Here is a 12,795-nt window from a genome sequence, read left to right as displayed (position 1 = left end):
TCTCTCTCTCTCTGTCTCTCTCTCTCTCTGTCTCTCTCTCTCTCTCTGTCTCTCTCTCTCTCTCTGTCTCTCCCTCCCTGCCTCTCCCTCTCTATTTTAGTGAAAACTAATGTAGTCATTTGCTTTAAGTGAGCATACATATGTATAATGTTTTTGTCTACTTTTCAATGGGTGGGGAAGGATGAGAAAAATGGGACAGAATTCAGAACTGAAAATGAGGAAAAATCAAATATACATCTATATGTGATTACAAATATGTGTGTATGTATGTATGTCTATATGTAGCATAGCAAAAATGTAGCTCCTCTGCCAGGACATGATTGCTACTCAACTAAAAATGTTATCATGGAGAATTAATAGCCAAGAAATATCTGACTACCATCCTGCAATCCTGGATCTTTAACTTGGCAAGATTTTTTTTAAGGGAAGTAGTGGGGTTAAGAGAAAGGAGGATGCAGTCTCAGGATACTGTGGTCCCTTGGATGCCATTTCATATGAGAAGAAGATAGAGATGCAGGTGGTAGGCCATTCATTTTTTGTTCCCTAATGTCTATGAGTGGAAGAAAATTGAAATGATAAGATCAGGAGAACCACTGACCAGCTATAGTGACAATTAGATAAAGTGAGATTATTCAAAAGAGCAAAGAGAATAGCAAAACAAGTGAGCAGAGTTCACCATCCTTTTGCTCCTGAATTTGGGACATATATTGTTGTATATATCTTCATTTGCTCACAATTTATTCTTTCAGTCAGTGGGAAAGTATGTCAAAGGCAGTGGTAGGAGAAAGGATTATAGTTCTTAACTTCACTAAAAGCAAAAGCAACTAGTATTTTTGAAACTATGTCTTTTTAAATTTCTGACTTTGTATCCGAAGCTGTTCTAGGAACATAATTATTATCTAGGATAATAATAAATATGAAGTGAACAAGGGAAATGGATATGAAGAGAGGCTAAGACAACATCTCAGAGGACTTTAAAAAGTGAATAATCATCATTTTCATTGGTGGCATCTTGTCTAGGTCAGATTGTTTGTGCTGATGTATTCACTCACAGATAATCAATGTGTTACCAAAAAAAAAGGAAGTCAATGTGGGGTTTTTGGTAACACTGTTTTGCTTCCTTAAGCATCAATGCTTTTAAAAGATGGAATTCCCAGGTGTAATAGTGTCCTTTATTAGGACAGGTATGCACTTCTCATGTGACACTTAAAGAGTTTTTCCATGAGAGGTAACCTGACTTGCTCAGAGTTACATACACAGTACATGACAGGGGTTTTGTCTTATACAGCAATGATAAAAATGGAATAATTCTTGTAATCTTCACACACACTATGCCTGTGTGCACTTGTTGATTGATGGGCTGTTTCACTTTTCTTTGGCTCCCTAGGTCACTCACTGGAGTCTAAAAATGTCTAACTTTACCAGCACTGTGACTGAGTTTCTCCTCATGGGGTTTTCTGACACTCGTGAGCTGCAGATTTTATGTTCTTTGCTTTTCTTTCTCATTTACTCAGCAGGCTTGATCGGTAATCTCCTCATTGTCATTGTTACCATCGTTGACAGCAGACTCCACACCCCTATGTACTTTTTCCTTAGGAATCTGTCCATTGTAGATGCCTGCTTAATTTCAATAACTGTTCCCCAGGCATCCATTAACTCCCTGGTGAACAACAGAGCTATCTCAGTTTCTGGATGTGCAGCTCAGATATTCCTGGTGAATTTCATGGCATATGTTGAGTTCACTTTGCTCACTGTCATGGCCCGTGATCGTTATGTTGCCATATGCCACCCACTTCTCTATCCAGTGATTATGAGTCCCCGTGTCTGTGTGCAGATGACTTTAACCTGCTTGTTCAGTGGCCTTTTGTATTCAGGATTCCATACTGGTTACACATTTCGATTGTCTTTCTGCCAGTCCAATGTGATCCATCAGTTCTTCTGTGATATTCCCTCTCTGCTCAAGATCTCTTGCTCAGAGACATTCAGCAATATGTTATACTTACTTATCTCTACTCTGATAATTGGTGTTGGCTGCTTTGTCTTCATCATTGCATCTTACATGATCATATTTTCCACTGTGCTCAAATTTCCAGTGAAAGAAGACCAAAGAAAAGCCTTCTCTACTTGTGTCCCCCACATCATTGTGGTTTCTTTGTTTCTTTTTTCAGGTTATTATGTGTACCTGCAACCATCTTCAGATTCTGGGTCCATTAAAGCTATAATCATTTCAATATTTTATTCCATAATACCTCCTTTTCTAAATCCTATTATATATAGTCTAAGGAATAAGCAGATCAAAGAGGCTGCAAGAATGGTAATGGAGAGAAATCTTTTGTTAAGGAATAAAAGATGAGCTTTAGATAGATAGACAGACAGAGACAAAGACAGACAGATAAATAGATATTAGTTATGGGTTGCTATTTGTATTTTAATACAAAATAGTTGCAAAAGAATCACTTGTCTAAATGAGTTACAATGTCCCTAGAATTGTCTTTGATAATATCAATATGAGTAAAATTTTTTATATCATTTTGAGGCTTCAAGAATTCAAAATAATATTTTTCCCTTAGCTCTTAGATGACCTTTGGCAGGACTGCTTATGACATATAAATAAATAATGTAAACCACATATGGTACAGAGAGTTCTTTTTCCCTGCTAAAATTCATACAGACAACTCTGAACACAGAGTTCATCTCAACTTAAGGGTTCTAGGGGGTATATCTGGAGGTTAATACCATGTATTTCTTTTTAAAAAAACATGAATTTTTGGTATATGATTGTGATGGAATACTACCATGCTATAAGAAATAATAAGCTCAATGACATCAGAAAAATGATGTAAAGACTTACATAAATACCTATTTGTGTCTAATGGTGACCATTTCTTGGGCATTGGGTTGAGGAAAGAAAAAAAAAGAAATTTATAGGATAATTTTATTATATATTTAAAAGGAATAGTAAATTGAACATAGTAGATTTAATTATCTTTTTTATTATACTATGTTATGGAAATGTGTGTTTTATTCTATAATTAAAAATAGAATAAATTAAAAAATAAACTAATATGCTGAATTTGTTATTATTATTTTTTTACAGCAGGCTGCATGACATAGAGATCTGCATTTGGATATACCCACTGTATTCTTCTTTGTATAGGAAAATGTTCTTTTTTTTAACTTTCTCTTCATTCATATCACCATTTACTTAGTTCACAGTCCCTCCAAAATTTCTGAATTATTTTAATGGTCTAATTGTTTTTTCAAGACTCATGGATTCCTTACTCAAGAATACATACTCAAATTACCATATGTAAAGAACATGCCTTACCATGTCACTCTTCCACTCAAAAATCTCAAATGGTTCCCTGTTGCCTCTAAGATTAAATGTAAACTACAATATGAAGAAATTAATTTCTTTCACAGGGCAGCTCCCACCTACCATTCAAGACTAGCCATGAAAAAACAAGTTGAAGAACACAAAAAATGGGAAGAAGAGCAATAAAAAAAGTTTAAAAAGAAATAAGAATAGATGTTAGAATAATAAGTGGTGGCTTCAGAACCAAACTAAAAAGACAAACAATAGAATGTTTTGGACAAATGTTAGTAGTTCTTTTTTGAAAGGAGAATGACAGATTTGAAACATCAGAAACAAATACAGAAGAAAAGCCATGTCAAAATCAAAAGAAATAAGATGCAAGAAGTAATGACTGAATGAGTGAACAAAAAAATATTTCTTAAGCATTTACAATAAGCCAAACACTGACCAAATTTTGGTGATACAAATAGGAAGAAAAGAAATAGGACAAATATCTGCTTATGGGTAGCTAGGGTCAATACAATAAAAATGGCAATTTTACCTTAACTAATTCATGGATTCAATACTATCTTACTTAAGTTACCAAAATTATGTTACTGAATTAGAAAAATAAAAACAAAATTCATTTGGAAGAACAGAAAGTCAAGAATATCAAAAGAAATAATGAAAAAATGTAAAGGAGTAAACTTTAGCAGTACTATATTATGGAATTATAAGGCAGTAATTAACAAAACCATCTGCTATTGGTTAAGAAATAGAAATGTCAATGAATGGAACAGAGGAGACATACAATTTTCAGCAGAAAATAAATAAAGTAAATTTGTATTTGACATTTGTAAAGATTTAAGTTTTGGGGATAAGAATTCATTATTTGGTAAAAAGTTGTTTAGAAAACTGGAAAGCAAACTAAAAGTAAACAAACTAATACAGACCAAAAAATTATAAAAAGAAAAGAAAACTGGAAAGCAGTATGGCAGAAATTGGATATTGACCAAAATCTTATACCACTTACCAAAATAAGGTCACAAGGGATAAAAGACATAGAAAAAGAGATATTGCGAGAAAATCTGAAGAAGATGGAGTATATTGCTAATTAGAATTATGGATGGGCAAATAATTTGCGAATAAATAAGAGATAGAGAGCACAATGAGGTGTAAAGTGGATGGTTTTAAGTACATCAAATAAAACATTTTGTACAAATAATACAAATACAGGCAAGATCAGAAGGAAAGCAGAAAATTGGGGAAACTTTTTATAGACAGTTTCTCAGATAAAGATCCCATATCTTAAATATATGTCAAGTACATGTCAAATCTATAAGAATACAAATCTTTCTCCAATTGGTAAATGGTCAAAGGATATGAACAGGCAGCTTTTCCAGCAGAGAAATTTAGTCAACTTATATTCATATGAAAAATGTTCTCAATTAATATTGATTAGGGAAATGCAAATTATAACAACCTGAAGATATCATTTCACACCTATTAGATTGGGTAAAATTATTATTATTATTATTATTATTATTATTTTTTTTTTTTTAAAGCAATCAGGGTTAAGTAACTTGCTCAGGGTTACATGGTCAGTTATTTCTGGGTGTGGTGCTGAGTATCTGAGCCCAGATTCAATCCCAGGTTATCCTGACTCTGGGGCTGGTGCTCTTACTCACTGAGCCACCTGGCTGCCCCTAAGCAATTGGGGTTAAGTAACTTGCTCAAAGTTACACTGCCAGGTGTTTCTGGGTGGGTGCTAAGTGTCTGAGCCCATATTCAATCCCAGGTCATCCTGACTCTGGGGCCAGTGCTCTTACTCGCTGTGCTACCTGGCCGCCCCAGATTGGGTAAAATTATTGAAGTAAAAAGTGACAAAAGTTGAAGGACATGGAAAAAATTGAGACACTAATTGGCTATTGGTGGAATTGTGAACTAATCCAACCATTTTGGAGAGCAATTTGGAATTATGCCCAAAGAATTATTAAACTCCCTATACCCTTTGGTCCAGCAACACCACTACTAAATCTGTTTCCAAAGATGATTGGGGAAAAGGAAAAGAAACTATATATTCTAAAATATTTATAGCAGCTCTTTATGATGGCAAAGAACTGGAAATTGTGGGGTTTCCTGCCAATTGGGGAATGACTGAACAAGTTGTAGTATATGATGATGATGGAATAATACTATGCTATACGAAATTATGAGACACTGATTTTAGGAAAAAAAAACATGTATAGACCTCCATGAAACAATGAAAAATAAAATGAATAGATCCAATAGAGCATTATATATAGTAACAGCAATATAGCGTTAAGAACAATTTTGAACGGCTAAATAATTTTAACTATTACAAATGCCAGAATTAGCTACTAAGATCATATGAAGGAGGATGCTATTGACATACAAAAAAAGACCTGATAAATAGAAGTGTGTACAGAATGATTTTACATATATGTGTATATATATGTATGTATGTGTGTAAATACACACATATATAAATATACACATGTATTTACAACAAATGTTAGCCATCTCTAGGTTTGGGGGGAAGAAAAAAAAGATATTTACATTATATTTTTATTATATATTTAAAAGAAATAGGAAGTTTTACATAATAGATTAGGTGTTTTCTTTGCAAACATCTTATAAAATTCTATTGTGTTGTAGAAATGCTTTTTTTAATTCCACTAATTAAAAATGAAATAAAGAAAACTATTTAAAAAGGAAATAGTTCATTCTCTTGAAGAACTTATACTCTAAGTAGAGAGACAAAACATAAAATAAAGTTCAGACATAGGGAAAATGGAAGACTCAGAAGTCCCAAATTTTCAGTGGGTTAGACAGTGAGACCATATTTATGTTACATCAGTAGGTGAGATGACAGTGTCAGAAGTCGAGAGTGTTCACTATCAGGGTAGTAGGAGGTAAGGTCTGGTGGTCATACATATAACTGGAGAATATAGAGTCATTACGTTCTATCTCATTCAAACTATTTGACCAGTTTGTTATTATTGCTGGTTAGCTGTTTTTCAGTCCTATCTGACTCTGTATGACCTCTTTTAAGGTTTCCTTGACAAAGATACTTGAGTGTTTTAACATTTCCCTCTCCAGATCATTTTACAGATGAGGAAATTGAGGCAAGTAGGGTTAAGTGACTTGTTCAGGGTCACAGTGGCTAAGTGTCTGAGGTCAGATATGAACTCAGGAAGATGAGTCTTCTTGACCCTAGGCCTGACTTTATATCCATTGTGCCATGTAGCTGCCTTAACTTAGGACTATACCTCTACACGGAAATAGTCAAAGATGTTTAAAAGTAAAGGAGATTTTTTTCTATGCCTAAAAACAACATGTCCTTCTAAGCTGTGATTAAGTTCAAATATTCTAATGAATCTGTGATATCACTAATTCAGATATTTCCTAAAACAATACTTATTATCTGCCATCAAAGTCACGTGATCTGGCTTTCTTGATGAAGGAGGGTCACTTAATGTGCTAGAAATCTTTTGGTGACCCAGAAGTAAATGTGGAGTCCAGAGGAGGGTCTTCTGATGTAGAAATGGGAAACATGGGTAACATCCAGCTCCATGTTCTCAGAAGGCATTTTTGTCCCCTCTCTACACTGCTTGAGATGTTCCCCTTAGTCATAGTGTAACTTCTTTGCTCTGATTCTTGTGAATGCATCCATATTTATCTGGTCTATCTGTACCTGTCTAACACAAGAACTGCCATCAGTGTCTATAAAAAAAAGAACACTAGAAGACCCATGTAAATATGGGAAGTCCAAAATTCTCCAGAACCTTCAGAACACACACGATTTTACTCTAGTCAAAAGGGAGGAGGGGAGGAGACCCAGACCAAGTTCCAGACCAAGGAATCTCTTAATCCCTCCTCCAAACAATTAGCTCTTTCTCATAACTTTCATTGAAATGATAAACCAATTTTTAGAATACATCTGATTCTCAAGTTTGACATTTTCAGTTTTAATGTTATGTACATAATCCTTAGGATATGACCAAATTTTCTGACTGTCATTCCTGTGCAATGTCACTCCAGTTCCAAGGATTTTTTACCTTTAGTCTAAAACCTAGGCTTCATTAAGTAATTTAAAGTCAAATTTATGATTGAGACGTTTAAAAACTGAAACTGTAATTTAATGAAGGTAACAAAGGGTGTTAATCTTACAATTAAGTGTGCTTAAGTAACAAGTAACCATTGGTTTGTTTACCAATTCTTCTTTTAGACATGAATAAAATTAATGCAGCTAAATTAGGTAGATGAGGAAAGAATTAGATGATGGATAAAAGCTGAACAGTTAAAATCCACAGGGATCAATCCAAATATATGATGTACAGCAGAAGTGGACTAAAGGCTACAATATGGTCAACAACATTCCTGAGTGTGAAGCTAATCAAATTAAAATGTGATTAGGAAATATTCAACAAAACAAGTAAAAATGTAAGAAAAAAAAACAATGTCAATATGCGATTTTGTAATTCAATATAGAACCCACAGGCATCCTCAGCTGTAGTTTATTGGCACCTATTTCAACTTGAATTTGACACCATTGGTGTAAAAAGCCAGTATTTATTAGTCAAATAACCATGAAATTTGAGAGACAGAAGGAGTATTTAAGGCCATATATTTCAACCCAGACCCTTCTATGGAGTGCCTGAGGTGTTAGGTGTCATTCAATCTCCTAGAAAGTGGACTCATCATTTTCCCACATGAAAACCTTCCAATATTTAAAGCCAGTTATCATATCCTCTCACTGTTTGCTCTTTACTAGGCTACACAACTCATCTTTGTATGACTAGGGATTAACACTTCTCATTCTATTTTTTATCCTCTAGATTTATTGCAACTCATCCATGATCAGAGTATGGAGTGTTAAGGGATTACTTGCACCAGTGGGGTGAAGCTTAGCTGAGCCCTTTTCTGGGCTGCTCATCTACCTTTGGTGTCTACCTGCCACCCGACTTTCAGCTGTGGCTCCAAGAAGTTGTAGCATGCACACTGGCCACACCCCGGTAAAACCATCTTGGTACATGGGGAGCTAGGTTTAACTCTCATTGCTCTAAGGGGCTCTTTAACAGTATAAGGGACTGATTAGGCAACATTGGTTGAGTGTTGAGGGCCAGCTCCAGTGAGGCAGGTAGAAGTGGCCAGCTTTTTGCAGCTGCTCCCAGGCCAACTGGATGCCGATCACCACTCTCCGTGACATGCAGGGAACAGAGCACCCTGAATTCTTACTCCCCCTGATAGTAGTGACACAAAGGGAACTAAGTACAAGGGAGTGTACAGCCCATCCAGTGTGAAACGGGAACACTAGATAAAGAATGGACATCAGCTATGATGTCCTATGAAGGCTACTTCAAGGTCTGCCTGACTTCATCTGCCTGACACCATGGAACTAAACAAAGCAAAACATAGTGACTAATAGTTACCTTCTTTGTCTCATTGCTCTATAAAAACCTTGCTGATTGTATCAGTAAACAGAGTTCTGTCCTGAACTGCCCACCTGGCCCAGTTTACCTCAGGTCTCCTATCACCCTTGATGATATATCAAGTGAACCCGGGCAGTTGAGGACAAACAACAGGACTTAAATCCATTGGGGGAGTTAGGAAAATATCTAAGCATGTGAAGATTTCTCCCTGCAGAATAAATTAATGAGAACAATTTGTTCCAGTTGTCATGAAGGCAGCTGAAACAGGCCTTATGAAGAGCTAAGAGCTTGGTCAGACAACAAAGAAGACACCAAGGTCATCCATCTTGACTTTTGTCTTGACTCTCTACTTCTATGACTCTGGAAGAGAGAGTGAGGCTGACGACCATGTGTAACTCTGTTTCACTCAAATCTGATTCATGCACAACTCAAGACATCACTACATGATGAAATACAAGCAAGCCAGAAATTGACATTGTATGCTAATATGATTAATTACCAATAATTTATGAGGTTATGAGATACATTTTGTTCCACCAATCAATATATAAAACACATATCAAGTACCATATTACACTCTAAAAATTGTAGAGTTTTTCATGACCAGTATAGGCACTGGAATGGATTTATGATTTTTTTGGTTCAATTCTATTAATTCTATTAATCATAGAATTGCAGTTTAAGGAAATTCCTCTCACCACTACTAATCAGTCCCTTTTTCTATCACTTATATTGTTAAAGAGCGTCTTAGAGCAATGAGAGTTAAATGACTTGCCCAGGGTCATACATACCACCATATGGATTCTAGACAGAACATGAAATCAATTAAGGCTGATAAATTTGGAAAACGTCAATATTGGAAAGGCTGGGGCGGTGGGGAATAGACATAGTTTTCCTCCTTTGATGTGGCTATGAATCTAACCAACCCTTTGGTAATCAGTTTAGAATTTTCAAGAAAAATCACTGGATTATGTGTAACTTTGAATGCTAAGAGACATTATTGGCCATATACTTCAAATACATCAATTACAGAAATGAAGGTACCATAAATATCAGAATATTCATAGTAACTCTTTTTGTCATAAAAACAAAATGAGTGAAGAATTATTATATTAATGTAAGAAAATATATTTTACTCGAAGATCAAAAAAGATCAGAGTAAGGGATCAAAGGCTACAAAACCATCAAATGGCAATAGACCTCTTTCTTTTTGGTAGAAGGATGGACAGCTGTGGGTTTCAAATGTTTTCTAATCTGTCACACGTCATTACTTTATGGGTAGGTTTCCTTAACTAGTTTCTCTCTTGTGAAAAAAGGCAAAAATATGATGAGGGATTCTGTGGAACTGAATGTAATGTGAAAAATGTAACATATTTTAAAATATTTTTTCACAAAATTTGTGAAACTCTTGCATCTTCATCCATCAAAACCATAACCTTAGCCACAGTATATCTGTATCAGATGAGCTAACAAGCCAAACAACTCCTCAGGACACTTGAATCTCTCCTCTTCTGCCTTTTCAAAAATGGGTGAAGGAAGCTAATTCAGTTCTTTTGAGGGAATCCGAGGGATAATGAATCTTATAACTATAATATGGATTCACACATGTGCACATTAACTAGCATTTCTTCAGCTCCATCCCAGAGGTCCTGAGGGGACTTTATTTGGCTCCTTGTCTTTTGCTACTCAGAGACAATTACCTCAGTGCAATGATCTCTGCCTCTCAGTATTTGGCTGAAGAGCAAGGACACTGTCCCCAAGGAGATGAAAGAAATATATGGCAAAGGTGAAGTGGCCTATGGAGCCAACCCAGCAAACATGCTGCAACTATAGCTACAAATATAATGGGGAAAACATGTTTCCCAGCTAAGGAGAACAGAATTATAATGGCAAAATGACAATGGAGACTTTCTAATTTTTTGCCAGTCCAGCCTGAGCTGGGGGAATTCTGGAGGTCTTTTCCATGGCATAGGAATTCAATGATACCATCTTTGAGCAGTTCAGATTGGAGAAGTTTACAGCAAGGAGACTTGTTGTCTTATTCAGGTAAGTTATAATGAGGTTGAATGGAATGGTTTTTCCCATTTTCCCCTTTTATTTGTTTTTTTCCTCCTTCCCTCTTCCCTCTTTCCCTTGCTTTCCTTTCCTTTTCTTTATTTCTCTTCCGTCATTTCTTTTTTCTTTCTTTCTTCCTCCCTCCTTTTTTTCTTTCTTTCCCCTTCTTCCTTTTCTTTCATTCTTTCTTCATCTGTCCCTCCCTCCCTCCCCCCATCCCCCCCCCTCCTTCTGTATATTGCTTTTTCTAAACTTTCATTCCTTCCTGGCAAGGGGAAATCACATCTTAGGAAGAGGAAATAAAAGTGGAACTATGGTTAGCATTAGAAATGATTCAGTCTGTAGAACAGCAAAATCCAGTCAATCATTTCAATTCAGTGGGGATCCAGAGGGGTAGTTCGGATACATTTGGTTGTGTGGGTTTCTATCCTAGATGTAGATCTGAGAGAAATAATAAGAGGCCATTCAGTTCAATTGATACATTTTGGAAATGAAAAAAAAAATGCACAGTGGGAGAATGTGACATGTTTAAGGTTGCACAGCTAGAAGTGGTTTAACTTAAATGTGAACCCAATTTCTCTCCCTATACATAGTAAATATCAGCATCTTTCCCTAAAAATAGTAAAATAGACTCCATCACTGAAGCAAGTATACCAACCACTTTTGTACAATTATTTGGTCCAGTCACCCCTGGTAGATATTACTTATGTCATCAAGGCTAAAAACTAGTAGGTGAAAGGAAGAAGATGATACTCTTCTGTAGGTGCAAACATTTTTGAAGTTCATTATTTCAAGGGAAACACTTTGTTGAGCAGGGAGGCGTCCAACTTTTAGAAAGAGCAGAATGCAAAACTTGAAATGCAAACAGAGGAGTTGAGAGAAAACTAGAACCTTTGGACCTTTGCCACTTGAAAGTGATGTCATCTACCCTGAAACTCACAGAACTTACATCTCTCTAACACACTTTAAATATTTGTGGATTCCTTTTTTTGGCCTATTTATATATCTAAAACTATCTACTCTTTTCCACTCATTTAAGTGACTGCCAGGCTGCTGATACTGGACCACTCACTGACCCTGACCAGCCGTAGATCTCACCATATAAGTGATTGGAACTTCAACACATGGATAAATAAATATACAATTTTAAAATAAAACACAGTATTTATTTTTCATTCTTTTGAATCATTAACAAATTTTAGACAAAATCAAGCTCCATTTGGCAAAGTTGTCATATTGGAAGCAGGAGCCCCATAGATATTCCCCAAAGCTTCTTTGTACAGTATCACCAATGATAGCTAAATGGCTAAAGAAATGATGCTCTGCAAACTTGAAATGAAGGGGGTAATTTCAGAAAAACTTCAGAAGATCTGTGTAAAATGTTGCAAAGTGAGCAGTAAGCAGAAACAAGAGAAAAATTTATATAATAACAACATTGTGAAGATAATCAGCTTTGAAAGGCAGTAATTCTCGTAAACCCAAAGACAAACCACAGTTAAAAGAACCCAGGATGAAACATGAAACTTTGCCTCCAGATAGAGAGGTGGTGGACTCAGGACGCAGACTGAGGCATATTTTTTATACTTGCCTCCCCTTGCTTCACCTTTCCTCCCCTTCCCTTGCCTTTCCTTCCTTCCTTTCGTTCTTTCTTCCTCTCCTCCCTCCCTAATCCTTCTCTTCCTTGACTCCTGATTTCCTTCTTCTCTCCCTTCCCTCCTTCTTTCATTCCTCCTTTTTTCTTCTTTTCCTCTTTCTCCTTTCCTTCCTTCCTTCTTTCCTGCCTTTCTATTTTTCTTTCTCCCTACCTCCCTACCTCCCTTCCTCCTTCCCTCCCTCCCTCCCTCCCTTCCTTCCTTCCTTCCTTCCTTCCTTCCTTCCTTCCTTCCTTCCTTCCTTCCTTATTTGTTACCTTCTTAATGGGTGTGGTGGAAGGAGTGAAATGGAACAGAATTTCAAAAATGAAAATAAAAAAAATTATATACACATTTC

At 35.9% G+C, this 12,795-nt stretch overlaps 1 protein-coding gene across 1 annotated transcript; it reads left to right on the top strand.

Annotated features, from left to right (window-relative positions):
• Positions 1-1,408: 1,408 nt before the first annotated feature.
• On the top strand, positions 1,409-2,353 carry LOC138171731 (olfactory receptor 14C36-like). The gene has a single exon (XM_069101365.1). It carries the CDS (start codon positions 1,409-1,411, stop codon positions 2,351-2,353), a length of 945 nt encoding a protein of 314 aa, XP_068957466.1.
• Positions 2,354-12,795: the final 10,442 nt, after the last annotated feature.

This window comes from Petaurus breviceps, unplaced genomic scaffold (genome assembly GCF_028583685.1).
Source record: "Petaurus breviceps papuanus isolate PSGF00001 unplaced genomic scaffold, PetGlider_PUasm1.0 462, whole genome shotgun sequence".
In the NCBI taxonomy this organism is placed as follows: domain Eukaryota; kingdom Metazoa; phylum Chordata; class Mammalia; order Diprotodontia; family Petauridae; genus Petaurus; species Petaurus breviceps.
Note: the sequence above shows the minus strand (reverse complement) of the source record. Positions and strands in the feature narration are given on the sequence as shown.